The 27,203-nt window shown below is 42.1% G+C and overlaps 1 protein-coding gene across 1 annotated transcript in view; it reads right to left on the bottom strand.

The window, feature by feature from the left end:
* The window catches only part of LOC125427821 (core histone macro-H2A.1), a 56,725-nt gene extending 29,932 nt beyond the window's left edge, over nucleotides 1-26,793 (bottom strand). The window contains exons 1-2 of the mRNA XM_048487375.1: nucleotides 26,648-26,793; nucleotides 14,264-14,461 (exon numbers count right to left, since the gene is read on the bottom strand). Coding sequence (XP_048343332.1) covers nucleotides 14,264-14,435 — 172 coding nt within the window. The 5' untranslated portion in view covers nucleotides 14,436-14,461; nucleotides 26,648-26,793. The remainder of the gene's footprint in view (nucleotides 1-14,263; nucleotides 14,462-26,647) is intronic.
* Nucleotides 26,794-27,203: the final 410 nt, after the last annotated feature.

Raw genomic sequence — 27,203 nt, 5'->3', positions numbered from 1 at the left:
TACTCTTAACAGTTTACACATCTTTTTTCTTTTAAATACACTTAAACATGATTAGTATAAGTGCTGCCAGATGTTGGAAGAGGGAATGCAGAATGTGTGTGTGTGTGTGTGTGTGTGTGTGTGTGTGTGTGTGTGTGTGTGTGTGTGTGTAAACAGAGAGAGGGGGAGGGAGGGAGGGAGGGAGGAGGGAGGGAGGCTTGGCTGGTTTACAACATTGGACAGACCTAGTATCCTACAATGTACTCCTGGCTTAGTTTCTGACATCTAAAGGCATTTGTTATAAACATGCATTTACACAAACTGAAACAGGAGAAAAACAGAATGAGGTGGTAGGTTAGCCATTCACCTTGTGTGAAATGGGAGCTAGATAATACCAACAGCAATTAAAAATGGATGAGATAACCTGTTATTAAACATTTGGCTTGGGTATAATGTTGAGGATGGCTTTCCACATTCTGTGCTGATGCTGAGTAAAAAGCAAGTAGTACTCAGGCTACATTCAAGCTTGATACATGAAAGTGGTTTGGGGAATGTAAAGGGAAATATCCCATTAGACCTTGAGAGAGCTTTCTATGCATGTGTGGCACCTTTGTAGATCAGGGTTGCAAACTCCTTTGTAGATCAGGGTTGTCTGGAGTGGTTGGCTGTGGACAGGCTGGATGTCCTCTTGGTGTACCGGTCGCCTAGCGCACCGAGGGACAACCTGCCGCAGCTGCAGGAGGTGGTGGCCGACTGGGCGTTGCAGTTTCCCAGACGTATAGTTTTGGGCGACTTCAATGTCCATGTCGACACTGCCTCATGTGCAATGGCTGCGGACCTGGTGTCATCCATGGCGACGCTGGGCCTCTCCTTGGTAAATTCTGGCCCCACCCATGAGGTCGGTCACACTCTGGATTTGGTCTTTGGTTCAGGGGTTGAAATAGTCATATCCTCTATTGGTAGAGTGCCATCGTCCAACCATTATGCCCTGAAGGTACGGACGGACTTGCTGCACCAACCCTGTCTAGGCAATGGGCTAATTTATGCCCGCCCGCGGAGACTTATGGATCCTATTGGATTCCTGAATGCTCTGCGGGATCCTGAACCCACTGGCAACCTCGATGAGCAGGTGGAGGATTGGAACTCCCGGCTCTCCGATGCCATCGAGGTTGCTGCTCCCAGGAGACCTCTGCGCCCTTGCACGTGGCTGGCTCCTTGGTATACCAGGGAGCTGCGTTGTATGAAGCGGGGGCTCAGAGCGAGTGTGGAGGAAATCTCGTGACGAAGCTGCGTGAACATCTTATAGGACGTTTATGAAGGCCTATGAGATGGCGGTAAAGGAGATGAAGAGAGCTTTCTTTTTGTCCTCTCTCGCAGCTGCTAGCTCTCGCCCAGCACAGTTATTTCGTATTATTTAGTCTCTCACCTCAATACCTGAGGCTTCTTCAAATTCTCAATTGGCTGTTAGCTGTGAGGCTTTTATGAGCTTTTTTGCAGATAAAATCGAGTCGCTCCACCAGGATCTTCCCACCACCTTGGACACAATTAGTGAACTGGAGGCTCCCTTGCCGTCTTCAGGCCCTTGTTTGGCCCAGTTCTCTCTGCTCTCTGAAGCCGCTGTTGACAGGGCCCTGGCTGATGTTAGACCTACTGCCTGTCCTCTGGATCCGTGCCCCTCATGGCTTGTTAAAACGTGCCGAGCGGAGCTACGACCCCATCTGTTGAATATCATCAATAGCTCCCTTGAGCAAGGAGTTTTTCTGGATGGGTTGAAGGAAGCGGGGGTCCCCCCACTCTTGACAAGATCAGGCCAATTACTGCCCCGTTTTGAATCTTTCGTTTCTGGGGAAGGTAATTGAGAGAGTGGTGTTGGAGCACCGTTGGCTTTTGATCCCTTCCAGTCCAGCTTCCGTGCTGGGCATGGGACAGAGACAGTTCTCGTCGCTGTCACAGATACGCTCCGTATGCAGCTTGACCGAGGCGGATCGGCACTGCTGGTATTGTTAGATCTTACCGCAGCGTTTGATGTGGTTGACCACGATCTTTTGGCCCACTGCCTGGCCGTTTCCGGGGTAAGGGGCACTGTCCTTCAGTGGATTGTCTCGTTTCTCCAGGACCGTAGTCAGCAAGTGTGGTGTGGGGCTCAAGCCTCCCGGAAGTGCCTGCTTCATTGCGGTGCACTGTTGTCCCCGCTGTTATTTAACATCTATATGCGACCCCTTGTTCAGCTGGTACGGAGATTTGGGCTGATTTGTCATCAATAGGCAGATGACACTCAGCTCATTCTGTTGATGGAGGGGGGAGCGGTCACTGCCCCTGCAGCTCTACAGCATTGTTTGGAGGCGATCGCTTGTTGGTTGCAGCAGAGCAGATTGAAGCTGAATCCATCGAAGACGGAGATCCTCTGGCTGGGTCACAGAGGGGGGGTTGGGGATTTTCAGCCGCCGGTGTGGGAGGGGGTCCCATTGGCACCGACCCCCTCCTTTCGCAGCCTGGGGGTCCACCTGGATTCGTCTCTTTCTATGGAGGCCCAGGTGGCCCATGTAACCCGGGTTGCGTTTTTCCATCTTTGTCAGGCCCGACAGCTGGCCCCCTACCTCTCTCGAGTTGACCTGGCTACTGTGATCCATGCAACTGTCACCTCCAGGTTAGACTATTGTAACTCGCTCTACACGGGCCTTCCCTTGTGCCTGATTCGGAAATTGAAACTGGTCCAAAATGCGGCAGCTCGTCTGCTCACAGGAGATGCCTTTTGAGACCATATTTTGCCTGTGTTGCGTAGCCTGCATTGGCTCCCAGTTGAGTTCCGAGTCATCTTCAAGGTGTTGGTGCTAACCTTTAAGGCTTTATGTGGCTTGGGACCTTCGAACCTTCGGGATCATCTTACCCTGCATGTCCCAGCTCGGTCTCTGCGTTCAGCACAGGCCAATTTGCTGGTTGTCCCTGGCCCCTCTATGATGCGGCTGGCCTCCACTAGGGCCAGGGCCTTTACGGCCCTGGCCCCTACCTGGTGGAACAGCCTTCCTCCATCTGTCCGGGCCTGCGGGACCTTGGTGAGTTCCGCAGGGCCTGTAGGACTGAGCTGTTCCGCCGGGCTTTGGGGGAAGGTCGGCTGCTGAGAGTGCCCCCAGTCCCCTCCCCTTGTTCTTTGTTTATTATGTGGCACATTTAGGGGGGACCTTTTGGGGTTCCCCAAGGGGGGTCAGTTTTAGTTCTCAGACTGTATTGTTGTTATTGGTTTTAATAGGAAGACAGGGCTTGTATTATATTTGTACTGGTTTTTAACTTTCCCCTGTCTGCATATATTTATTTGTACACCGCCCTGAGCCCTCCGGGGGAGGGCGGTATAAAAATCTAATAATAAAATTAATTTAAAAAATAGTTTCACTTTGTCAGCTGGCAATGAAACAACACATATCCATGCGTCTATTTCCCTTGGTTATTTCCAGCTCTGAAAAGTCCTGCTGTAGTATGTCCTGAGCCTCAGAACTTCATTGGCCTTGCATGATTTTTACTAATTGGAAAAAATAAATACTATGAATTTATTCCTTCACTGAGGTTTGGAATGATAGGAGATACTACTGTAGTTCCTTCAGAACTATCTGGAACTGTCATTATATTTTAACAAGTGAATAAATATTAAGATGTATCCAACTATTCTCTTCCAATAGAAGATTCAATTACGTTAGAGGAAGATGTCAAACTTGAATCAAAATGTAACGTGGGGTATAAAGATTGTAATAAATAAATTAATATACTTTGCTTAGTCAGGAACAAGGATTAGGATATGATTCACTGACTAATGCCAGATTTTTATAATACTCCATTAGATATAGGTAAGCATACAAAAAGTTATAGTAGTTTGTGAAGTCATCATCTCTACTCCATCCAATAAATTAAATTTGTTCTGTATCAGTCCTGTCCTTCCCATGAGAAAAAAGTACAATAAAGGGGAAAATGCGCAATAACTCTGTAATATAACATCCTACCTCCATAATAGGCTTGTTCTATTTCTATTTCTCCAAAAAGAGAGAAAAAAGAATGTCAAAATTATCTTCTTTTAATGTTTGTGGGTGTTGTGTTTTCCCAAGTAGGGCATAAAGAAGGGGAAAACATCAAGCTATAAATATGAGCACACAGAAAAAAGTTAGTAAAATTAAATTATTAACTAAGAAGGAGGGATGCCATATTAAAAAGATATCAGTCAAAGTTTCATCCAATAATCAATACTAATGTACAGCTAAAAGACCCAAGTCAAATACTGCATTTAGAAATAGCCAAGCAGGATATCTGTCATGGAAAAATAAATTGAGTAGAACTCAATGGTATAAATTAAGTTTGTACGGTAACTCTGCTCTTGCAATTAATCCATTAAAAATAAATACGTTATACTCTGTGGAGATTTCAGTACATACTGTGAACTGTTCCTAATACCACTCAAAATGTTCACTATTGACCCAGAGGGATGGGAATAACACCCCAATCTCAAAACATTTACAGCACTATCAACAGAGCTGTAACTACTGTTGTGAAACATGATCATAACATGATTTCTAAACATTGTAGAGATCCTATTTGCAACCGAACATTCAAGACTGGATTCAGCTACTGTTTCCTGTACATTAATTTTTTACATAGGAAAAATGAAGTTACACCACCCTGTCCAGTATAAAACATTATGAAAGATGACAAAAGATGTTTCTCATCTCCATTCAGTAAGAAAAGGAAAGAGGAAAACAACTACCTGATTTTGAAACAAATTGTAAAACTATGTCCAGAAAAATCAGCAAAACTGTTCAGGAGTTGAGAGTTCAAGAGTTCCACTCTTATGGAAAGGAAAGTCATCATTAAAACAAGTTAAAAATTCTATTTCGTGAATTTACAAGGTTGGAAGAGAAGATTGTAAAACATTTATTGGGTTCTGAAGAGCTCCTGGAATTACAATTGACTGTTAGACAAATGACTGGTTCGGACGGTGAACACCATGGTGTTGCACCCTGCTGGGGTCCCTTTCCTCCTCAAACTATGTTCTTCCCAGAATCTACCCCCAAATCTCCAGGATCTCAAAACCCAGAGTTGGTAACCATTAAACTTTCACAGATTTTAACTTTTAAGTTTTATCAGAATGACTCCTAAAGCAAATGTTATATATGTTTTGTTAGAAAGATAGCACTCAAACAGACTCTCAAAAATAGAAGTTTTATTAATTTTTATAGCTTTGGGAAGTAGCTAGAACCATCACCACAACTGGTAGTGAGTGACGCTGAACTAGTCTCAACTGTCCTGCATTTCCTTCTTTGCTTTCTGGCCTCTTTTTACAATTCTCTTTTGTAATTTCCTTCCTGAGGTCTCTATTCATTCCATCTCTCTTGATGATATTGTGTGATCTGCTCTGATGTGTCACAATAGACCAATGTTGCTCTCACTAGAGAGTCCAGAATACCTGCCTGGCACAAGACCTACAACTTTTCTTTCACACCATTCTTCCTCCTTCTCCTTACAATGCAATCTATAAATAACATTCAAAATCTACTGACAAAGGTTTTCATGGCTGGAATCAACTGACTGTTGTGGGTTTTCTGGGCTGTGAGGTCATGGTCTGATAGTTTTTGCAAAACTACAGCCACATAGCCCATAAACTCTACAACAGGCAACATTTAAAATATTGGAAGCACAATCTACTTTGAATCTAAATACGTTAAAATGCAGCGGCTGCAGCCACCAACTCTACAAAAAGTGCCTAATAAAATATATTATAAGAAATAGGGCTGTCAGTCATATTTGTATAAATTATTGCATTTCTTCTGAGTTAAAGAAAAAGAATGGAACTGCAGTTCTATGAAACAAATTCTGGCACCCAACACTTAGGTTTGAATGGCTGCCCATTCCAACAGGAGAGGTTCTTGTTTTTCAAGCTCTCAATGAATTGGGACAGGCTTCAACACTGAAAATGAATCATGTTTAAATAGCAAGAAAATGTGTTGTTGGAGTTTCTGAAACTCCACTGGTGATGTTAAAGAATGAGAACAAAGCTAAGTCACCATAACCCAGAGAGGAAGTAGTGATTCTGGAATTCTAAGTGCTTGTTTTATATTTTACAAAATGCACTGACAGGCAGTAAAATATAGTTGTGGAAAAATGTTAATGGAAAGTGCAGAATTTCAAAGTTCCTCCCCACTCGATTTAAATGCAGAACAATGGCAATCAAAAGAACTTTTTCTGCAGAGGGAGGAGACACTATAGATCACCTGCTGTTTTATAAACTTCTCTTCTTCCTTATTTGCACAGCAATTTTTTTCTGTATTGAAATTCTCACAAGTGACATTGCTCCTCCTTTAGAATTATGCTGATACATTTTCTGTTAAACATTTTTATCTCATTCATAGGTGGGAAGTATTACTGAATGTTTTTAAGATACATGGAAAATATAGGTAAAGGACAGAGAAATACAGCTTGTTCAAATTAAACAAAGCCTGGAATTGTAAAAAAAATAGTTTATTCCTGGCTTTGAGCTATCAAATCTGCTCATTGTTTCATAAATTTAGTTCCTCTCTATGAGAATATTATTTGAATCAATATAACATATCTGACTGCCTGCTCTGAGTGCCCCTGCTTTCAAAGGTGGTTTCTGCACAGCATACTAACAATGCGTGTAACATGTTATTAATGAATCCAGCTTCCCCTGTTTGCCTTTGCACTGGAGATTTTACCCCTTCAGAAGCAATTGCAAATAGTCTGGGTTGCTGTGGCTCCTTTGGTTTTCTCCAAAAGATCACTACTTTAGTGATTTCTGTACAACCCTGGTTGAGGGAAATATAATGGGCTGAACCCATTTTGGGGAAGAACCCTGTCTAAAGTTCTTCCTCAAAATGGGAAAAATAGCTTCCTCAACCGATTATATTTGGCCTGTGTAGAAAGCACCAAAGATTAGGAAGGCAACAAGATGATCTGGGTTTTTTCTATAGGTATGTCCCGCATACAGAACTCAAAAGGTGACTGATTCACTAGCTTGCATGCACTATTTTAAATCTATTTTATTCTCTCAAGTAAATGCCAGATGAAGTTTTCCTGAAGTTATTTGTTCCATGCTGTTTTAGTGATTTTATTTTACTTTTAATTGCTAGCTACGTTGAAGACTTTTCCAGAAAGGCCAGACAAGATTTTTTTTTCTGACAGAAGCACAAATTCATTCTGCTTGTCAACTTTCATGACCTAAGTAGAGGTGAGTGATAGTCCACCTCCCTTTCAGAAAGCATGTTAAAAAGAAGTTTCAGACCATTTTGCTCAGTACACAGGACTATTCCACCTTCCAGGACTGAGGTGAGCCCTTGAACTAGTGGCAGTACCACTGTTACCAACATCTCTGGTCTAGTACAGCCTTTGTCTCTCCCCATCCCTTTTATTTAATGACACATAAGCATCTTCATAGGTGCATGTTACATAGATCTTGGCACTCAGGACAAAACAGCTGAGTGGTGGTGGTGGAACTGCTGTCAAGTTGTAGCTAATGTATGATGATACTGTACAGTTTTCAAGGTAAGAGACTAACAGAATGGTTTGCCATTCCGTACTTCTGCATAGCAACTCTGAACCTTCTTATTAAGCAAGAACAACCCTCCTTAGCTTCAGCAATAATGAGACCAAGCTAGCCTGGGCCATCCAGGTTAGGGTAACAGTTGATTACCTTTGACTTAAGGGAATAAATGACAATTTTTCAAATTTTGAACTTTAAAAACTATATTACAATGTTTTCTTTTTAAAAAAAGAGCAGAGAAATGGAAACAAGCTCTACTGACATGGTTGCGACATAACCAGAGGTGTATTTGCCTAAGGAAATGAGGTACCCCATGTCCCTGGGCGCCCCCACTTGGTCACATGGGGGCGCCAAAAATTCATGTAAGTTTGTGTGTTTTTTGTATTTTTAGTGGTTTTTTCAGTTTTTGGCCTGCAGGGGGCGCTGTTTTTAGGCTAGCAGCATGAAAATTTAAGGGATGTTTCAGGAGACTCTCCTGATGACACCACCCAAGTTAGGTGAGGTTTGGTTCAGGGGGTCCAAAGTTATGGATTCCCAAAGGAGGTGCCCCCAACCCCCATTGTTTCCAATGGGAACTAATAGGAGATGGGGGCTATACTTTTGAGGATCCATAACTTTGGACCCCTGAATAAGCTTTCCTGGAAACCTGAATGAGTATCATCAGGGATGAGTGTCCTCTGAATACTCTGAAATTTTGGTGCTGCTAGCTTAACAATTGCACCCCTGACAGCAGGCACCCTCCAAATTTCCCCAGATTCTCCATTTAAATCCACCCCCTTCGGCATGGACTTAACGGGAGAATCTGAGGTCCCCAGTTTAAACTTTGAAAGATGTTGCTGTTTCAGGGTGGGAGAGAATCTCCCTTTAAACAGCATCACTTTAAATGTTGTTTTAACTGGGGACCCCAAATTCTGCCTGGTTTAAACACCATTGAAAGTGATACTGTTTGGGGGTGGATTCTACTGGAGGTGTTTTGTGAGACATGATGCTGACATTTGTTTGGTAAATGTTTTGCTGGAAGTGATTTGTGAGAGATTTACATGCTTAACACCCACTTGCACTGGCTTGGAGCTGTTTTTCAGGCTAACAACCTACCTCATCAGGTTGATGTGAGGACAAAATAAGGAAAGAGGGTTGGTGTAGAGAGAGCCATGTATGTTTTGCTGGGGGTGGGAGGTGTTTTGTGTGCTGGTGCAAAAATCATGGTTTGGTGGGGGAAGGTGGCTGCCCATATCGGGGGGGGGGCAAACTCAGGTTTTGTCCACAGGCTCCAGTTTGCCTAGATACGCCCCTGGACATAACAATAGAGCAACAAGGTCGATTGACATGGTTCTGACATAACAATGAGCTTGAGAAATTTAATATTGTTATCAATTATCATGTACTGCATCTCTAGTTGCAATACTAAAGACACTTTCCTAGGAGAAAGCACCACTGATTAAAAGAAGACACATTTCAAAGTGGAGACTTATGAAAGATGCTCTTATAAAGGGTTATCTATTCAGGCTAAAAGAACTGACAAGAGAATTATTTTATGTCTAGCAGTAAAGCCCATCATCTGAACAAATACAACAGGCTCTGGAAACTGTTGGTGGGCTAACGGCACCCATCGAAGGAACCAACCCCTCCTGCCTTTCCTCCACACTTAGCCCCACAATTTATCACAGATAACAAAAACCTAGCTTAATTATTCAATGAAAAAAAGCTTACTTACATATCTTCCCCCTCACACATACACACAGACTCCCTAACTTTGCAAATGAGTTGTCCTTTTCCCTCCCCACCCACACCCCCACAGACAGGCTTCCTTAACTTTGCAAACAGGCTCTCAGATTTCTCCCTCCCACACACATGAACACACAAACACACGCACAAAATCCCTAACTTTGCCAACGGGTTCTTCCAGCTCAGCTGCAGCTTGACAGAGTTTGTCCTGTGTTCTGGTTTGTCATTGGGAACATGATGTTGAATTAAACACGAATTATATAGTAAGAATCTGACTGAAAAGTAACCAAGAGATCTTTCCTGGTTGCTGTGTGCTTCACTGGATTTGTACTGAGGTGTCAACTGAAAAGTGTGAGACCCGACATGAGTTGTTTATTAGATGACACAACATTTTCCCTCATGTCTGTTTTAATACAGAACAGCAACCACTGAAAAAGGATGCAGACAAATTTAGCATGACAAAGCCAAAGTATCAAACTGGTGCACAATTCATTCACATATGGAAAACAGAGCACTACTGATATAAAGCCTGAATTGTCTATTCCTCATAAAGGATAAAAGTATCCTTAAGCAGCCAGTTGTGTAACATCCAGACATGTTGTTACATCTATCTGAAATCTATCTATCTGAAATCTGGCAAACAGAAATCTATCTCATGAGGAATTAAAACAATGAAGACAGCCTCATGGTACCTTAACACTAACAAATTCATCATGTTGTAAGCTATTGTGAACCAGAGTGCTTTAATAGATGCAGAAGGAATGTGGTCTGGCTTTATTTTTGACAGGTTTGTAGAAAAGCAGATGAATTACAAACACTTTAAACATTTTTATTTTGACCTTGCTTACAGCGCTTTAATTGTATACCTACCGTATATACTTGTGTATAAGTCGACCCAAATATAAGTCAAGGCACCTAATTTTACCACAAAAAACTGGGAAAACTTATTGACTCGTGTATAAGTCGAGGGTAGGAAATGCAACAGCTACTGGTAAATTTCAAAAATAAAAATAGATACCAATAAAATTACATTAATTGAGGCATCAGTATGTTAAATGTTTTTGAATATTTATTTCAAAGAAAAACAGTAAACTAGCTCTGTAAGTGGAAAAGAGGGTCAACAAGAACAATATGGTATCAACAATAACTTTAAAGAAAAGTACAAAAACCTTGAAAGCTTTTTTTTTGTAAGGAAGGGGTTTAAACAATGGATCTTTACCAATAAAAACTGGAATGAACATGCACCTGTTCACTGTGACTCAAAAACTACCCTGCTTTTTTTTTAAAAGTATGAGTTCATTATTTTTTACGTAGTACTAATTTTTAAAATTGTACAAGGCAGGTGTCATTTTAGAAGGAAAATTCACACAACCTGTCAGGGAAGGAATGTTTATGTTAGCAGTACCAACATTTCAGAGTATCTTTGGGAGACCCTCCTGATGATACCACCCAGGTTTGGTGAAGTTTGGTTCAGGGGGTCCAAAGTTATGGACCCTCAAAAGGGTAGCCTCATCTACTATTATCTTCCATTGGAAACAATGGGGGATGAGAGCACCCACTTTGGGGATCCACAACTTTGGACCCCCTGAACCAAACATCACCAAACCTGGCTGGTATCAGCAAGAGATTATCCTGATGTTATCACCCATGTTTAGTGAAGTTTGGTTCAAGGGGTCCATAACTTTGTAGCCCCATATACTATTAGCGCCCAATGGAAACTATGGGGGGTAGGAGCACCCACTTTGGGGATCTATAACTTTGGACTCCCTGAACCAAACATCACCAAACCTGGCTGGTATCAGCAAGAGATTATCCTGATATCACCCAGGTTTAGTGAAGTTTGGTTCAAGGAGTCCAAAGTTATGGACCCTCAAAATGTAGCCCCATCTACTATTAGCTCCCATTGGAAACAATGGGGGATGGGGCATCCCCTTTGGGGGTCCATAACTTTGGACCCCCTGAACCAAACTTTACCAAACTTGGCTGGTATCATCAGGAGTGTCACCTGATGATACCCTGAAATGTTGGTGCCGCTAGCCTAAAAACTGCGCCCCCTGGAGGCCGACAAAGTAAAAACCCTAAAATATTTTTAAAAATACACCTGACTCGTGTATGTCGAGGGGGGCTTTTTCAGCACAAAAAATGTGCTGAAAAACTCGACTTATACACGAGTATATACGGTATCTCTTATTATTTGTTTGTGGAAAAAACACCTGGCAATTGTTCTTGCTTGTTTGGAGAAAATCTAGGCTGTTTTAATGAATGCATAAGGTTCAAATTCCTTATTGCAATTATTCATTATTACTCATTGAGTTTCCTAAGAGCAGCTCTATCATAGCTGAAAGGAGTCTGCTTAGTTAGGCATCCTAAAGAAAAACTGCCACAAAAATGGCAGCCCCAGTTGCAGCAGAAAAGTCCCGTCCGTTCCCCATTTCCTACTGGTATGTTCAGGGTGGGGGTCCCTGCCATGGCACCATGAGGTAAGGTAATTTGTGCACACACATAGTCAATCCACCAATAACTGAAACAAAAATACTTGACTGAAAATTAGCAAGCATAGTTCAAAAGTAGGAGAAATGTTGTTTATTTAATTCTAAAACCTCAGTTGCAAGAGAAAGGGTTCATACTTCAAGGACTGGATTTCATATCATAAGAGCAAAAAAACCCCCTCCTTTTCTAAAAAGGAGGTTAGGAAAATCCTGATCTATGAGCTTTTTTGGTATAATCCTTTACAGTACATCCTTTTAAGCCCATTTACTTCAATGAACTTAGAAGGATGTATATCTGCATAGGACTGCACTGCTAAAATTTTGAATTCTAATAAATGAAAACACAACCCAGGGCAGCTAATTATTCAAATGGAAATACCTTCCCACCATTGTAGAGATCTGATCCATTGTACATGTGCCACAAATATTTTTCTATGTGAAGCAGCCTCCTGACTGAAATTTCCACTATACTCCTCAGTCCAGATCGGAGCACCACATCTCCCCTTGATGAAGTGCTGAGTTGAGGGAGGTGATTGGGTCTCCAGTTCTGCATCGTTTTTTCAGGAACATTTTATGCTGCTCCTCCAGAGTCCCACTTGAGGAAGTTTTACAAGAAAAAGTACCATAAAATCATAATAAATTCTCTTTCTCTCTGTGTGTGTGCATATATGTGCATACACACACACACACACGTCACTAGAAACAAGCCATAAAATGATATCCATAAAATGAACCCCAGACCAGATGTAGACCATTAAAGAACTAAAAAGATAAAACCCCTTAGTTAAAAGCCTGGGTAAAATGATGTTTTGGCCTGGTGCCTAAAATATACTATGGTAAGCTCTAGGCAAGGTTCAAGTGGGACAGCATCCCAAGGGTGAGCTGTCACCATTGAAAATACCTTGTCTCTAATCACCATCCATCCTACCTCTAAAAGCCAAGCATAGATAACAGACCTTGCAAGGTAGATCTTAAGTGGTGGGTAGTGCAACAGCAGAATCCTATATCCTGTATCAAGTATCCTGGCCCTAGGAGGTTTAGGGCCTTAAGGAAAAGAATTCCAGGCATATGTGCATAACTTTTGCAGCTTAATCCTCACATTTACTATAAGAGAGCACTAAATGGCACAGTATTCTATATACAGGATTGATGCCAAGGAATAATGTATTCCTACTTGGAATAAACATATTAATTTCTGCTCTTAAAGCATTTTTAAACAAATACAAGAATGAAAAAAGAGAAATGGATAAAAAGTCATTTTGTTACCTCTGAATTTCATAATATCACTGATGACACCCAGTTGTATTTGCTGATGGGTGGCTGGCTGGAGGCTGCCCCAGATATATTGGCTAGTTGTTTGGGAGCTGTGGTGAAATGGCTGAAAAAGAGTCAGCTTAAATCTATCAAAGTCCTGTGGCTGGGCTGGGAAGAATTAGGTATGGGGTGCCAGCTCCCAGCTCTAGTCAGTGTGCAACTGACACCTATGCTGACCAATAAGAATCTGGGTGTGATTGTGATTACTTTTCTCTCTATGGAGGCTTAGATCACAAACATAGCCCCCCCCCCCCCCCCCGCAAAAAAAAAAAAAGCCTTTTCAGCTTTGGCCCTGGCCTGGTGGAATACTCTCTCAAATGAGATCCAGGCCCTGCTTCAGTTCCTCAGGATCAGTAAGACATAACTGTTCTGCCAAGGAAGCAACAGTGTTCAACTTAATGGGAATAGAGATACACCACGAAAAGTGTGGCGTATCTCTGGTGGCAGCTCCATCAGCATAAAGGGGCTGACTGGACTCTGAAGGTTGACTGAGGTCAGCCCCACTCCCCAGTCTGCCCATAACCATACCAGCACAGCGTTTTGGACAGGTGGGTCTGGGCAACAGAGCCAGCACTGTGGAGCCGCGTGGTGTCCAGCCACCCAGGTAAATGGCCCCTCTGCTACTGCAGGGTATTTGTTCAGAAGGGTATTTGTTCTCCCCTGCCCCAATTGGATTGTAAATATATTTGTGAGAAACCACTGCAAATTGAACTTAAGAGTAGATAGCTTTCACCAGTTTAAGCCTATGGTACACTACTTCCAAGATAAAGAGGCCCTGACATCAATTCTAGATTTTTATATACTGTAAAGTTAGTTCCACTCAGGATAGAACTTTTCACTATATAATGTTCATTTATTCTTCTTTTGGACCTTTTATATAATGCAACCACTAAGGCAACAATTGTCAGTGCAGAACTAGCAGAGGCAGAAAGAGGCTGCTGAATCTTTTTCCTCTTGTGCCATTTTTCACAAAAAACCAGGAAATATTTTCCACCCACCCCATTTATTTCCTCCTATTTCCAACTGCAGCCTCTGCAGCTGCCTGGTAGAAAAAGAATTCATTTTTAAAAGAATAATTACTAAACTACATATGACATGAAGTTCTACTCTCAGATTAAGCTTTTTTTCTGTTATTTAACTGCCCGGGGGCGGGGGGGCAGGGGGGAGGGTTGCATACTTTGCAGATCTCCTTTGTTTATATCTGTAAATCTTGCAAACTTACCAGTAAGGTATTCAAGTACAGCTGCCATATACACTGGAGCACCAACTCCAATTCTGTATTTTGGATGACCTTTCTTAATGTAACGCAACATTCGTCCTACAGGGAATATGACCCCAGCCTTTGCTGAGCGAGATGTCTTCGTTGACTTCTTCTTTCCACCTCTGCTGGACATCTTCTGTGTAGGTCTGGCTCAGCACACTAGAAACGAAGGAGAAGCTGAGATTACAAATTAGCTCTACAGTGAGTTACTTTTCAAACAGCTAATGATGCTTTCACAGCCTTTTAAAGCACCACTGACAAAATGAGACAGGCAAATTACCAAAACACTCTATTCCAAAGGCAACATTCCCACAAATCTTCCCATATAATCCAAACTATGAAGTGCCACAATAAAAAGCACAACCAACCACACCTCTCCCTGCAAAAAAAAGCTGTTAGCTCCAGATGGCAGGGGAACGCTGAAAGTAATAAGCTGAAGGCAACTAATCAATTGAACTTTGGCAATCTCTTTTCTCAACTCCAGATATGTTGCTTTATGTACAAAAAATTAGTGTGGTATAGTGGTTACAGTAACAGTTGAGGGTCATGGAAATCAAGGTTTGAATGTTTATCAAGGAAGCTTCTGGGTGACTCTGGGTTAATCACTCTTGTTCAGTTAAGATTAAGCTAGATCTTCTTGAGATTTCTGAACACAGCCCAGCAATCCCAGATGCGTTCAACTGCTTTAGCTGTAGGAAAAAACAAGCTATAAACAGCAGTGGCCATTCAGTGGAGACTAAAAAGCTCTCTGCAGATGGTCAAAGGTTCTCTAGTCATTATTAGAGGTTCACACATTGCAAGACTAAGTCTGATTCCTGAAATCAGACTCCAATACTACACTCCAGTGCAGCTTGACAGCCAATTAATGCCATGTGCTTCATTTATCTCTTTAAGAAAGGATGAGGAGGAGCAATTAAGCAACCCACTGGGATCTGAAACTGTGGAATCTCTCTCCCCATCAATCATGCTGTTTTACTTCATTCTCCTACAGGAGTTCCATAAACCAATATGACAACTTCCTTCCTACAAATATAATTGGACTCGACACCCATGACTGATGTTCAACAATTCCTTATTAATTTACTACTCTAACTAGACTTGTTGCTGATAGATCTGCCAAATGCCTGTCATGTTTTTTGTGTGTTTTTGAAAGAGTATAGGTATTAAATTAAAATGTTCAAAAACTCCTTGGAGAGTGGTGGTTTACAAGCTCACAAACCATGGCTCTTCTGGGGACTAGTGGTTTAGAAAACTAGTCCAAATTCCTAAACCTTTGATTTCCTGTAAAACAAGACTGTAGAAGCTTTTTTTCTTCACCCCCTATGGAGAGAGACAGCTTTATAAACAACATTTTATAAGCCAAAGAAAAACCCAGTGGCGTGTATTAACCACAGGAAAATTTCCTTTTGACCCCAACCTGGCCTGGCACAAAGGGGAATTTTTTCACAGTGTTTTCCTCCCATTTTGCTCTCAAAGCATTTCTTTCCCTCCCAACTATTATTAAATCACCATGTCAATATGTTTAAAATTCTGTTTGTACATTCTCTCTGTTAGCTATTTGTCCCTGTATCATCCCACTCCTCTTGCTTTTGCACTTCCTCTGCACTACCAGAACCTATCAATATTTATATCAGCATCTCAGTCGTCACAAAATGAAGTAAAAGCAAGTTCACCTAACTCAAGCTAACATTTTACAATTTCTGCAATGTGATTTCTGATCTGTGCTGATATGACATAGAAGGTTTAAAAATCATTGTCAAACTATTCTATAAATTCCCGTGGAGCTTTCATAATTTCAGAGTCTGGGACCTGCTAAGCTGCAAGTACACAGCAGGAACTCATGAAACATCAGTCAAGGTGCAGGATGAGGAGCCAAAGAATTATGACCTCTCCAGGGTCAAAGGGGGACAGAGCAGAGGCCATAGCATAGTGGAAGAGCATCTACTTAGCATGCAAAAAGTCCCAGGTTCAGTCCCCCAGATCTCCAGTGAAAAGGATCAAGTGGTAGGGAATGTGAAAGATCTCTGACTGAGATATTTGACTGAGCTCCTGCCATTATTGTAGGAACAGACAAAATTGACTTTTGGTTGTGGTGGGTTTTCCGGGCTGTGTTATCCGTGGTCTGGTAGATCTGGAAAACCCACAACAACCAGTTGAATCTGGCCATGAAAGCCTTCGACAATACATAAAACTGACTTTGATGGGCCAATGGTCTGATTCAGTATAAGGCAGCTTCATGTGTTCAAGATCAGGACCATGAGCAGGACACTAAACACAGACAGGAAACCTAAACTGAGCACCACAAGATACAACATTGTGAGGACAAACTAAACAATGGAGGAATACTTAAAGTACTAACTTAGTCTAAGTATCCTGCTGCTACTTTGGGCAAGAGGCATGGCACCCTTGCTCTTTAAACATGTGTACCATTAACATTGACCTTACAAAATGCAGAAGGAAGGAAGGAAGGAAGGAAGGAAGGAAGGAAGGAAGGAAGGAAGGAAGGAAGGAAGGAAGGAAGGAAGGAAGGAAGGAAGGAAGGAAGGAAGGAAGGAAGGAAGGAAGGAAGGGAGGGAGGGAGGGAGGGAGGGAGGGAGGGAGGAACTCTAAAAGAACTCTCAATTTACTGGGAGGATTAAGATCACTGCTGGAATATTATTTTTGTGCTCTTTTATAAAAATGAAGCTCAAACTCAGAGCATGGTACAGCTTGTATCAAGTAAACAAACGATGCATGATCAATGTATTGTCAAAGGCTTTCATGGCCGGATTCAACTGGTTCTGGCGGGTTTTCTGGGCTGTGTGGCCGTGGTCTGGTGCATCTTGTTCCTAACGTTTCGCCTGCATCTGTGGCTGGCATCTTCATACACCTCTGAAGATGCCAGCCACAGATGATACACCTCTGAAGATGCTAGCCATAGATGCAGGCGAAACGTTAGGAACAAGATCCACCAGACCACAGCCACACAGCCCGAAAAACCCACCAGAACCAGATACATGATCAAATTTTATACAGATCACAGAAGCCCAAAGTATCTTATTAAAGGGAAAAATGACATGGTATCATATTTTGATAAAATAGGGAAATGTTATCATTTCATTAATTCATATATACACACACACACATCTGTAGACGTAGATGTTTTAAATGTGCCATTTACAATGAAAAATGCAAATTTGTCAGCTGTGTGCTCTTCTCAGGGAGAATGATCTGACTAGAGTTCCCATTTGAGTATCAACACATGTTGGCAAGCTTGTGGTTTTCTCTGCATGCAATGCTCTTCAGTCTTAATGGTGTCATTTAATGTATCAGCACAATAGCTTTAGTGAGAAATCCAAGCAAAGGAGGACTTGAATTTCAGTAAATACATTTATGGTACAAGTAGATGCAAAGTCCAATACAAAGTCATTCACACAGGCATCCATGTCATTATACAAAGGTCAAAATGACCTATTTACTGGGAGTTCTGGATCCAGAGATCTTAATTACATGGTCCTCCATAGGAAATGAATTTTCTACAAAAATCACTGGAAGCTACAGACAGAAATTCCTTCCCCACATCTGGTGTGGGGCTCTCTATTTACTAATAATGAAACTAGACTATTAACAAGAGGAGGCCCATAAAAATTGATTAATAAGGGGCAGTTTTAGTGAATGTGAGACCATATGTGAGTCTTGTTTGATATATTTTAGATTCAAATAATATTTTTGTATTGAGGTTTTACATTATTTGTTGCTGCTTTACGTATTGGTTTTAACTGTTGTAAATCGTCCTGGACCTTCCTTGGCTCCACCATCAACCAAAAGGGAGATTGCAACCAAGGAATCAGAAGGAGACTGAGACTTTGAAGGGCGGTCATGAAGGGACTAGAAAATATCCTTCAGTATAAAAATAAGCTGCTGGTGACCATGATCAAAATAATTTATATTACTTTGTATAAATGGGAAAAAGATGGACCTTGAACAAAAGCTGACAGGAAGAAAGTTGCTCACTTTGAAATTTGGTGTTATGGATACCATGGACCATCAAAAAGACCATCAAAAAAATCAAAGTAAATTCTTAATCAAGCCTGAATTCCTGCTAGAAGCAAACTGACTAAACTGAGGCTATCATACTTCATATGATACGATGCAAGGTGGACAAAAATCCATTTTTTAAAAAATAAAAAAATAAGATTTTAAAATTTAAATTGGATTTTTAAAATACAATGAGGCTTTGGAGGATGGAGTCAATAGCACAATACCCTTCTGAGGTACCTCAACTCCTCAAACACCACCCTTCCCCACTGAATACCAGACAACAGAGATATGTTCCCCTGGAGAAAGTGGCAGTTTGGAGGGTAGACTCTATGGTATTATACCCTGCTTAGTGGTTTTGCATCCTGCTCTTCCATCCCCTAACCCTATCTTTCTCAGACTCCACCACAAAATCTCCAGGGATTTTCTAGCCTGGAGCTGGCAACTCTAACAGGCCTGATCCAAGCGAGTACACCCTTAGTGGCAAAATAGACCTGGAAAGGGCTTCACCACTTTCCCCTTGCTTTTACTGACAGAGTCAAGCTTTGGACTGCTGTATTTGCGCAGCCACTAAGAGAATCTGTTGCTTAAGGCTTCAGGTGCTCCTTTATCATTGTCAGATTTTTTTTAACCTCTCAATTTATTTGTTTTTTTAAGATTTCAGATTTTTCTGTAAACCTGGGACCCTGAGAACTATCTGTCTTATCCTTGCCCAATAAATCTCCACGCAGGTTGGAATTCTGCTCTAGGAGTATGGCCATAAAACACTCACTGCGGGAAATTTACAAAAACTATAAAAGCCAAAAATGGGATAGCCTGCCCACATCTTACTTTACGTTAAAAACGCAATTAGCATTGCAACCTACGGACTAATCAACAAGAGGCAATTGATAAGTTGCTGCAAATTCCTTGATTCCAATCAGTATGGGACCATGACTCTAGAAGATTCTGGAAAATAGTCACTGGGTAGGCTTAGAGATAAGCAGTATCCTTCCTTCTAGTATCTCAAGATCACAATGGTATGAGAGTTTTGGAAACAATGGGGGGAGTGCCAGAGATTCTCATTCCACCCTGGTTCAACCTGTTCTACCTTCTGACCAACCCCTGGCCTCCCGGTGTCCTCTCTCTTTGAAGTTAGGGGAAACTTATAAGCCAACTTAAGCGAGGGGTAAAGCTGCTGGTCCTGACACTCTTCTTCCAGAGTTTGTTTTATAAAAGTATTTAGGGAATGGTGGTCCCTTATATTGTACGATTGTTTAACATGGTTAACCAAACAGGCATAATTCCCACTGTGTGGAGTCTACTCATTATCATCCCTATCTATGAAGAGACATTGACCCTAACAGATCCATCAAATTATATACCAATCAGTCTTCTCTCGGTCCTTTGCAGGAAAACTTTATGCCAAATACCTCCTTGGGAAGTGGCATTGGTTAGTTGTTGACAAAATGTCATAGGAAGGAACAAATTGGATTCAAAGGGGTAGAAGTCCCAACCCTCGACCACTGCCTGGTGTTAAGTTCATGATAACTAAATATAGAGAAAAAGAGCCCCTTGTATGCAGCCTTTATCGATCCTCGAGCATTTTGATTCTGTTAATAGAGAGATTCTCTGGGAAGAAACTCAGCAGCCAAGGTGTAGAGCCCAAGGTTGCTTGGGTAAAATAAGATCCTGCACTACAAACACCTATTACTTACGTGAGATGTTCAACATGGAGGGATTGTTAACCCCAAAAAAATTCAAAAGTTACTAAGGGGTAAAGCAGGTTCGCGTATTGGCTCCTACACTCTTTTAAGCTCTTTATTAGCTGATCCCTGGCTTCCACACTAAGTGAGGCCCAAAGTACATGTAGTCAACTCTGGACTCAACTTCCATACCCTGCTTCTGTTTTGCTGATGGCCGCAGTTGTACTTTCCAGCTCTGAGAGTGGGACTAAGGAGGAGAGCTTAGAGTGTTGTATAGAATACTGCACACTCAGCGATTATAACAACTTAGCAGATAAATCAAAATTGTGGTATTTTACCCATAACAAATGGAAAGCCACCAATTGGCGGATAAGAGGCCACAGTAGTTCGAGCAGGTGCAGTCATATACTCAATACCTAGGAAGCTTACCTACCATCATAGGGCCTCCTGGACACCTACATGAGGAATCGGGCCATCTCAGCTTGCATGCAAATTAAGTGCCTCAGCCATTATCACGCTTCCTCTATGGGAAAGGCAGAGGGGATACATCCCTGCAGCGTTGAGAGCATTTAATGCAAGAAGTAGGAGTCCAACAAATCCTTTATGGGATCCCCATCTGGACCGTAGGGACATGGAGCAGAGAGGTTGAAAAGGGTCCAGTCATGCTTTCTGTATAGAATCCTTGGCTTGCCCCATTCTGTTCCCTATCGCGGCCCACAGTGCTTAAAACAGGCCAGCATCGGCTGGAAGCACTCTGGCCTGGTGCGATGCAGTCAAGGATTTTTAGGCCAGGATTTGTTTTTTAATCGAGATGAACTGGACTATACATCCCAGGGGCTCCATCCTCCACACAACCCAGTGGTGGGTTAAAATCAGAAACCAAACTTAATGAGTTGGAGGCATTTCCTTGGAGGACCTGCTAATGCTAATAACAGAGCAGAGGAGGTCTATGGGAGCTATCAAGAAGAGGCTTTTTTGACAGAGAGTTTCAACAGATGCTAGAAGAGCTAATAAAACCTGTTCCAGTCTCTCTGGGAATACCTGGATAGACTAATTGCAGCCCAGTACCTTTATCTCCTGGTTGAGGCCGGTGGTAGAGCAATCACCTTAGCTAGGTGTAATGCCTGCCTTCTTCCTTTATGGGCCTTCACCTTGGGAATCCACATAAAAGAGAAATGCCCGTGTGGCACATGGGTTCTGTGAAACAGTATCTCATATGCCATTGGATTGTCCTTTTATGAGATAGGTAGGAAAAGAAGCACATAATCCCTTCCTGCATGGAAGTGAAGGCATTACAGATAAACAGAAGGTTATATATCTTTTAAGCAGCCACAACTACGAGCTGTTGGAAGCGGTGGCTAAATTTTTAAATGGTGTTATTTTAACTCGTCAGAAATTGTAAAGTTGTAAAGGCTGTTATTATCTTGCTAAGCTAATCTTAAACAATCTATATGCCATTAAAGGTATTCGAAATCGAAATCGAACTATCTGTCTTGCTTGTTTACAGCTCTGGTCACCAGATTTAAGTATCCAAATATTTGGCCCACTTCACTATTGGAATATAATGTAGTTTCTTGGGGAAATTAAGTAAAGATTTCATAATTCACTTGAGCAAAACTTCTCTACACCAAGTTGCTTGTGACAATCATCACTGCAGTCCCTGATGGGGAGGTCTTACCTTGCCTGAGAGATGTTACTACATTCAAAGCAATCCTATGAAATAGTCGTAGTGATGGCAAGTTCTTCGTGCAAATCTTCACCCTAACAGTACAAATCGTAAGGATACTTTCCTGGGAACAAGCTTAATTGAACCGACCTGAGTAGGATTCTGTGTAGACCTGAGTAGAATTGTTCTCTTAGATAAATCCTGTGTAGATCAACATTCCATTATCTCAGTCCAGTTCCTACTTTTAAGGCTGGCAGTGGGGTAACCTGACTGCCAGTTCTTAATATTTGGAACCTAGCTTGAAGCATAATGTGGGGTATATACATCTTTGAGCAGTACTAAGTTGGTCATTAGTGTACAGACAATTGTAATAAATGTTAATCTCACCTTCTAAAGCTGTGCTTCACCCATATTTTATTTAATTGTGTAAAGGTTCCTCATGATAATAAAATGATATACAGAACAAATACTTTCTGCACAGCTTAACACATTTCCTGCAGACTGGAAGGATTTTTTGTTTCCTGCAGACCTACAAATAGTTCTCATCAGTGTTAAACAATAACTAGGCACCTACATCGAGATCAAGAAAAATACCTTATGCACAAAGTGTGGTATTCAAAACAACTTCCTTGAATTCATTAGTCAGCAAATGCAAAATTACTGAGCACTGAAAGATGTTAGCACATCTCTGTTTGATGTAATTCACAATTATTTTTTATTTTTATTTTTCAGTAGTCAGACTAAGTGGTCACTCCTATGCCCAGGACTTCCAGCACTGCAGCAGAGGGACATCTTGACTCTGCCCTTTCTATTAGCCCAGCAGCAGCCACTGGCACTGATGTTTGGAAAAAAGGCAAGGAAGGACCAAAGAGAAAAATGAGTCCTTTACTGATTCCTGTCACATGATGATAAATGACACGGGAGCAATCCCAGAAAGAGAGCAGCTAATAGGTAGGCCGAATCCAGACGGAATACTTTAAGATGCAGCTCTGCATATGACAGTCCAGCCTCGGTTTGTTCTGCAACATCTATAGCCAGCAACAGGATGTGGATGCTCAAAAGTTCATGTACAGAACTTTAAAAAATTCTCATCATTACTTCATCTATTTATTTCTTAGTTATCTAACCTGCTCCATTCCAAGAATTCAGGAAGGACGACAATTTGCAATTCTTCCCTATACTTGATGACCAAGTCCACTTCCAGAAAGGTGTATGTGTGATATTTGATGTGTTTCTGTTAGTAGCCAAGCTAGCATCAGAATAATATGAAGTAAGAGTCAAGTTAACGCTTGGTACGAGGGTCAAAGATAATAACAGGCTATTAATAGACAGTCAGATCCTGAATTTTGTTACAGCAGAGCAATTAGCATTCACACTAATCGGGTATTAGCTAGTGTAGGGGTAGGGAACCTGCGGCTCTCCAGATGTTCAGGAACTACAATTCCCATCAGCCTCTGTCAGCATGGCCAATTGGCCATGCTGACAGAGGCTGATGGGAATTGTAGTTCCTGAACATCTGGAGAGCCGCAGGTTCCCTACCCCTGAGCTAGTGGGTTTTTAGCATTCACACTATTCGGTCAAGGGCTTACAGGGAAATTGTACATATGCATGATAATACATAGGTGGCAGATTTCTCCAGTGGGGCACTGTTACCAAATAATGATTTCCTGGGACTGGATAAATGCCAAGAGAAACTAGAGACATTTATTATTTTTATCACTTTCTCCTCCTCACAACGGGACCTGGGAGTTTAGTTAGAACAATCAGATCCTACGGTTCTAGCCTCACAACTCAAGAGTGGCACCATTAGAACTACTCCATTTTATCTTAATAAAAAAACATGAGCTGGCTTAAGGTGAGAAAGTGTCACCAGCACAGTCAGGGTAGAGTGGGAATTTGAACCCAGCACAGTTCCATTCTTCAATCTGTAACACAACACTGGTCACCCTCTACTCCATTCCTTTGAACAACCTGGTATCCAATCTACCCAATTCCCTTGCTTTGTCCAGATCTTCCTCTTGAGCTCCATTGCCCATCCCCCACTATGTTCCACTATTCTGCCACCGCATGAGTAAGAACAGAACAACACAAGCAAACCCTCAAGAAGACAGTTCTGAGTTGTGTTATGAAAGCGGTGTGTGAGACCCTCCCTTTCTCTCTGTTTCTAGGGACCAGCTACCCATAGCATTGGAATTCCATGGCTGAATCTCCCAAATCATTCTGTTTAAAGCAACTACTAGGCGAAGGGGAGGCATGTGGATTTGGGTTATTATACTGTGGAAGAGGAATTAATTTTGCCCAAATCATACCCCATATTTAAACTGCCATTCATGGTGCTGCTTTTAAGTCTCAGTATGGGAAAAGGATAGAAGCACTTAGGTACATCTCTTTTTTCTCCCCTACCAGGGCTGAAATATAATATTAAAATATACAGTGTCACCAGCCAGGGCCAGGGAGGAACCATGGTTCAATGACAGAGCACCTTAATGATAAAGCATCTTCAGTTATAAACTGTTTTCTTTGCACACAGAAAGTCCCAAGTTCAATCCCCAACATCTCCAGTTAAAAAATTCAGATAACAAATGAAGCAAAAAGAGCTCTTCCTGACACCTTTGGGAGCCACTGCCAGACAAAGTAGATAATTGTGCTGATAGACTAGTGTTTTCAGCAGAAGACAGGTTCATGAGTTCGTGAAAAGAACTACCGTACAGAACTATGATGTATCTGTCACCTAATTCCTTTCACAAACTCAGACTGTATAAAAATGTAATCAGAACAAAATATGCAAATTGAATACACATCCCTTGATTTTCTGAACTAATTAGAGGATTCTGAAGTACTGGTTTTATGTTAGAAGGTTTTTTATATTCTAGAATTGTACTCCAGTGATAGAGATTATCAATACAAGTGCCTCTGTAGTTTACTACTTGAAAAGAATATACGTTTGCCTCAAACAATTTTCCTTTATTCGATTCTATTTTATGGCACTGGAAGCATTGCAAAATGCACATTATATTCCTATGACTCTATAAATTTTTGATGTATTTGCTAATGAATACAGTATGCAATACTTTGCGCTGAAGTTAGAAACATCTGAGCTGTATTTTCCAAAGTGTAATGTCACTGGTTCAAATTCTGTTCTCAATTACACTAACATAAATATAGAGCAGAATTAGGCCACACGTGTATCAAGCTAAAAGGATTTCAAAGGTTAAGTACATGGAAATAGCAACTTCACTTTCTTTCTCTCCCGTTCACCTTACATTAAAACAAAACAACTAGAAATTTTAAACTTTGGGGGCATATTTGACATATGCCTTAAATTGTTTTTCTGAGATTTTATTAACTAATAGATCTTATAAATTAAATTACCACTATTCCAGTCAACATTTACATATACTAAATAAAAATACAGTTGTTTTGTTTATGTTTAAATGCAGCATTTCATTCACATACACGTGACCTCAGATATTGATGTGCTAATTACTTGCTTTTTGATTGGTTGTTCTCAAGCCCTTATGGACACAAGAGGGAGGGGAATGAATTTAGCAATCCTTGCACAACAGTTGCTAAGTGACAGACTTACAATAATAACAGGTAGAAATATTAACTCTTTGGGCAAATGGAAGGAATCAGGATAAGCTGGTATAACTTGAAACCCAAAGCTCTACAATCACTAAAGTGATTCATTCCTGATTGGTGCTGGAGTCACAATTTGTCTCTGACAGTTACAGATGCAAAAAAGAAACAGTTTAAGTACTTCATTGCAAGGGAGGAAAGCAAATATCAGACAAAATGTGCAGAATTGTACACAAGTGTACATTCAATACAAGAATCAGGCAGCAGTCCAGTAACATCATTCATGTACTTGAGAGCAGTTCAACTAAAATCAAAGGGATACTTGAGAGTAAATAGATGGGTTTCACTTTAGTAAACAGAACCAAGCTTGTTTAAGTGGCTTGCATCTCGCACAAAAAAGAAGCACTGGATATATTTGCTTTACCATGTCATGCATTGTGCATCCACTCCTTTTCAGGATTTGCCCCTTAATTCCCTGCAACCCTCTGCAAGAAACTCCCACCCCAACACACATTGCAGGACGGTCAAAACCAGAATACGCAACCATCACAGGGTCTGCAAGAACTCCGTGTGCAGCCAGGTCGTGGTGCATTGAAAGCAGCCTGCGTGATTAGGCTTTACGACGCCTTGGAAGTTAAAAAGCCCTTTCCAATGTGCACACAAGCACCTCTGCACCACGGTTTATCCTTGCCATGTGAAAGTGAAATGTACCAAACATGTCTTCCGTTGCTTCCCCGCTATTCTTTTGGCTTTCTCTTTACATTATCTTCTCGTGCCCAATGACCCGAAGTGGGAAGCGGGCAGGCGAGCGGGCGGACGGGTGTGGAGTGGAGGAAGAAGGGGCTAGAATAAAAAAAGCAACCCTGGCTCGTCATATCATGGTGCAACGACCATGTATTCTTAGAATCCGCTCGCCACTTTCCAAAGTCAATACTAGACCTCCTGATCGAGGTCAAAATCAAGATAAAACTGACACCGTGGGAAGGAGGCGGCGGCTTTATTTCGCGGATTTCTTCACCAGGGCACGACTCCAGCTCTCTACGAACCCTCTCGATTCAGTCCCAAGCACTCTCTCTCTCTCCCGTCTTTATTTGTCCCCACCCCCCACCCTCGCCCGGCAAACCCCAGAGACCAGAGAAGTCACACTGAATCTTTCTTTCAGGAGCTAAACTTGACCGCTCGATAGAAAGACACTCCGCGAGGTGTCACGGCTGCAGCCTAGAGGCCACTTCCAAGTCTTGTACGGGCTAAAAAATGAGAACCAGAGAGGCAATCCAACCGTTCCCCCACCCCGCCTACAAAACATGACAAGGCAAAGAAAACACTCCGCAAAGCAGAACCGCCCACATGGCATGCAGAACGGAGTCCCTGGGAAGAACTGGGGTGCCCGTCACTTACAGGGTCGCTTTCGGCAGCGGCGGCGGCAGCAACCCCAAAATGTCTCCTTGAGTCTCTCACTCCACTCTTGGCTCCGCCGCTGTGTGAACTGGAACAAGTAAACGGTGTGTGGACGGAGTCCCACAATGCACAGCGAAGCCTTCGTCACATCCCCTCCTGCTCGGTCCCGGGGCCTGGCGCTTGGCACGCGCCGGTAGCTCAGGTGGGCTGTCGCGGAGTGGGTCCTCGCGGCTTTAGGAGTCGGTGCCCCCGCCTCGCCAAATGCTTCCCGCCACCTTTTTTGCACACATTCGTGAGCCTTCCGCCTCCTGCTGCCCAGAGCTAAACCGCAGCCTGCCTTCCGCTTCTTTTCCGCCCAAATTGTAATAGCAAACAATGCGGATGCGTTATCTTTCTGCCGTAGCTTAACTGCCAGGTTCTGCTGCCTGGTGTGGAGATGAGGGAAGGTTACCAGTGCCTTTACTGAGTCGGTGCAATGCTCCATCTGCGTGGTCTGCTCCAGCCTTCTGACTCCGATAAGGGCCAGCCACGCACCTCCAACACAGACCCAACAGGA

The sequence above is a fragment of the Sphaerodactylus townsendi genome, linkage group LG03, assembly GCF_021028975.2.
Source record: "Sphaerodactylus townsendi isolate TG3544 linkage group LG03, MPM_Stown_v2.3, whole genome shotgun sequence".
In the NCBI taxonomy this organism is placed as follows: Eukaryota; Metazoa; Chordata; class Lepidosauria; order Squamata; family Sphaerodactylidae; genus Sphaerodactylus; species Sphaerodactylus townsendi.
Note: the sequence above shows the minus strand (reverse complement) of the source record. Positions and strands in the feature narration are given on the sequence as shown.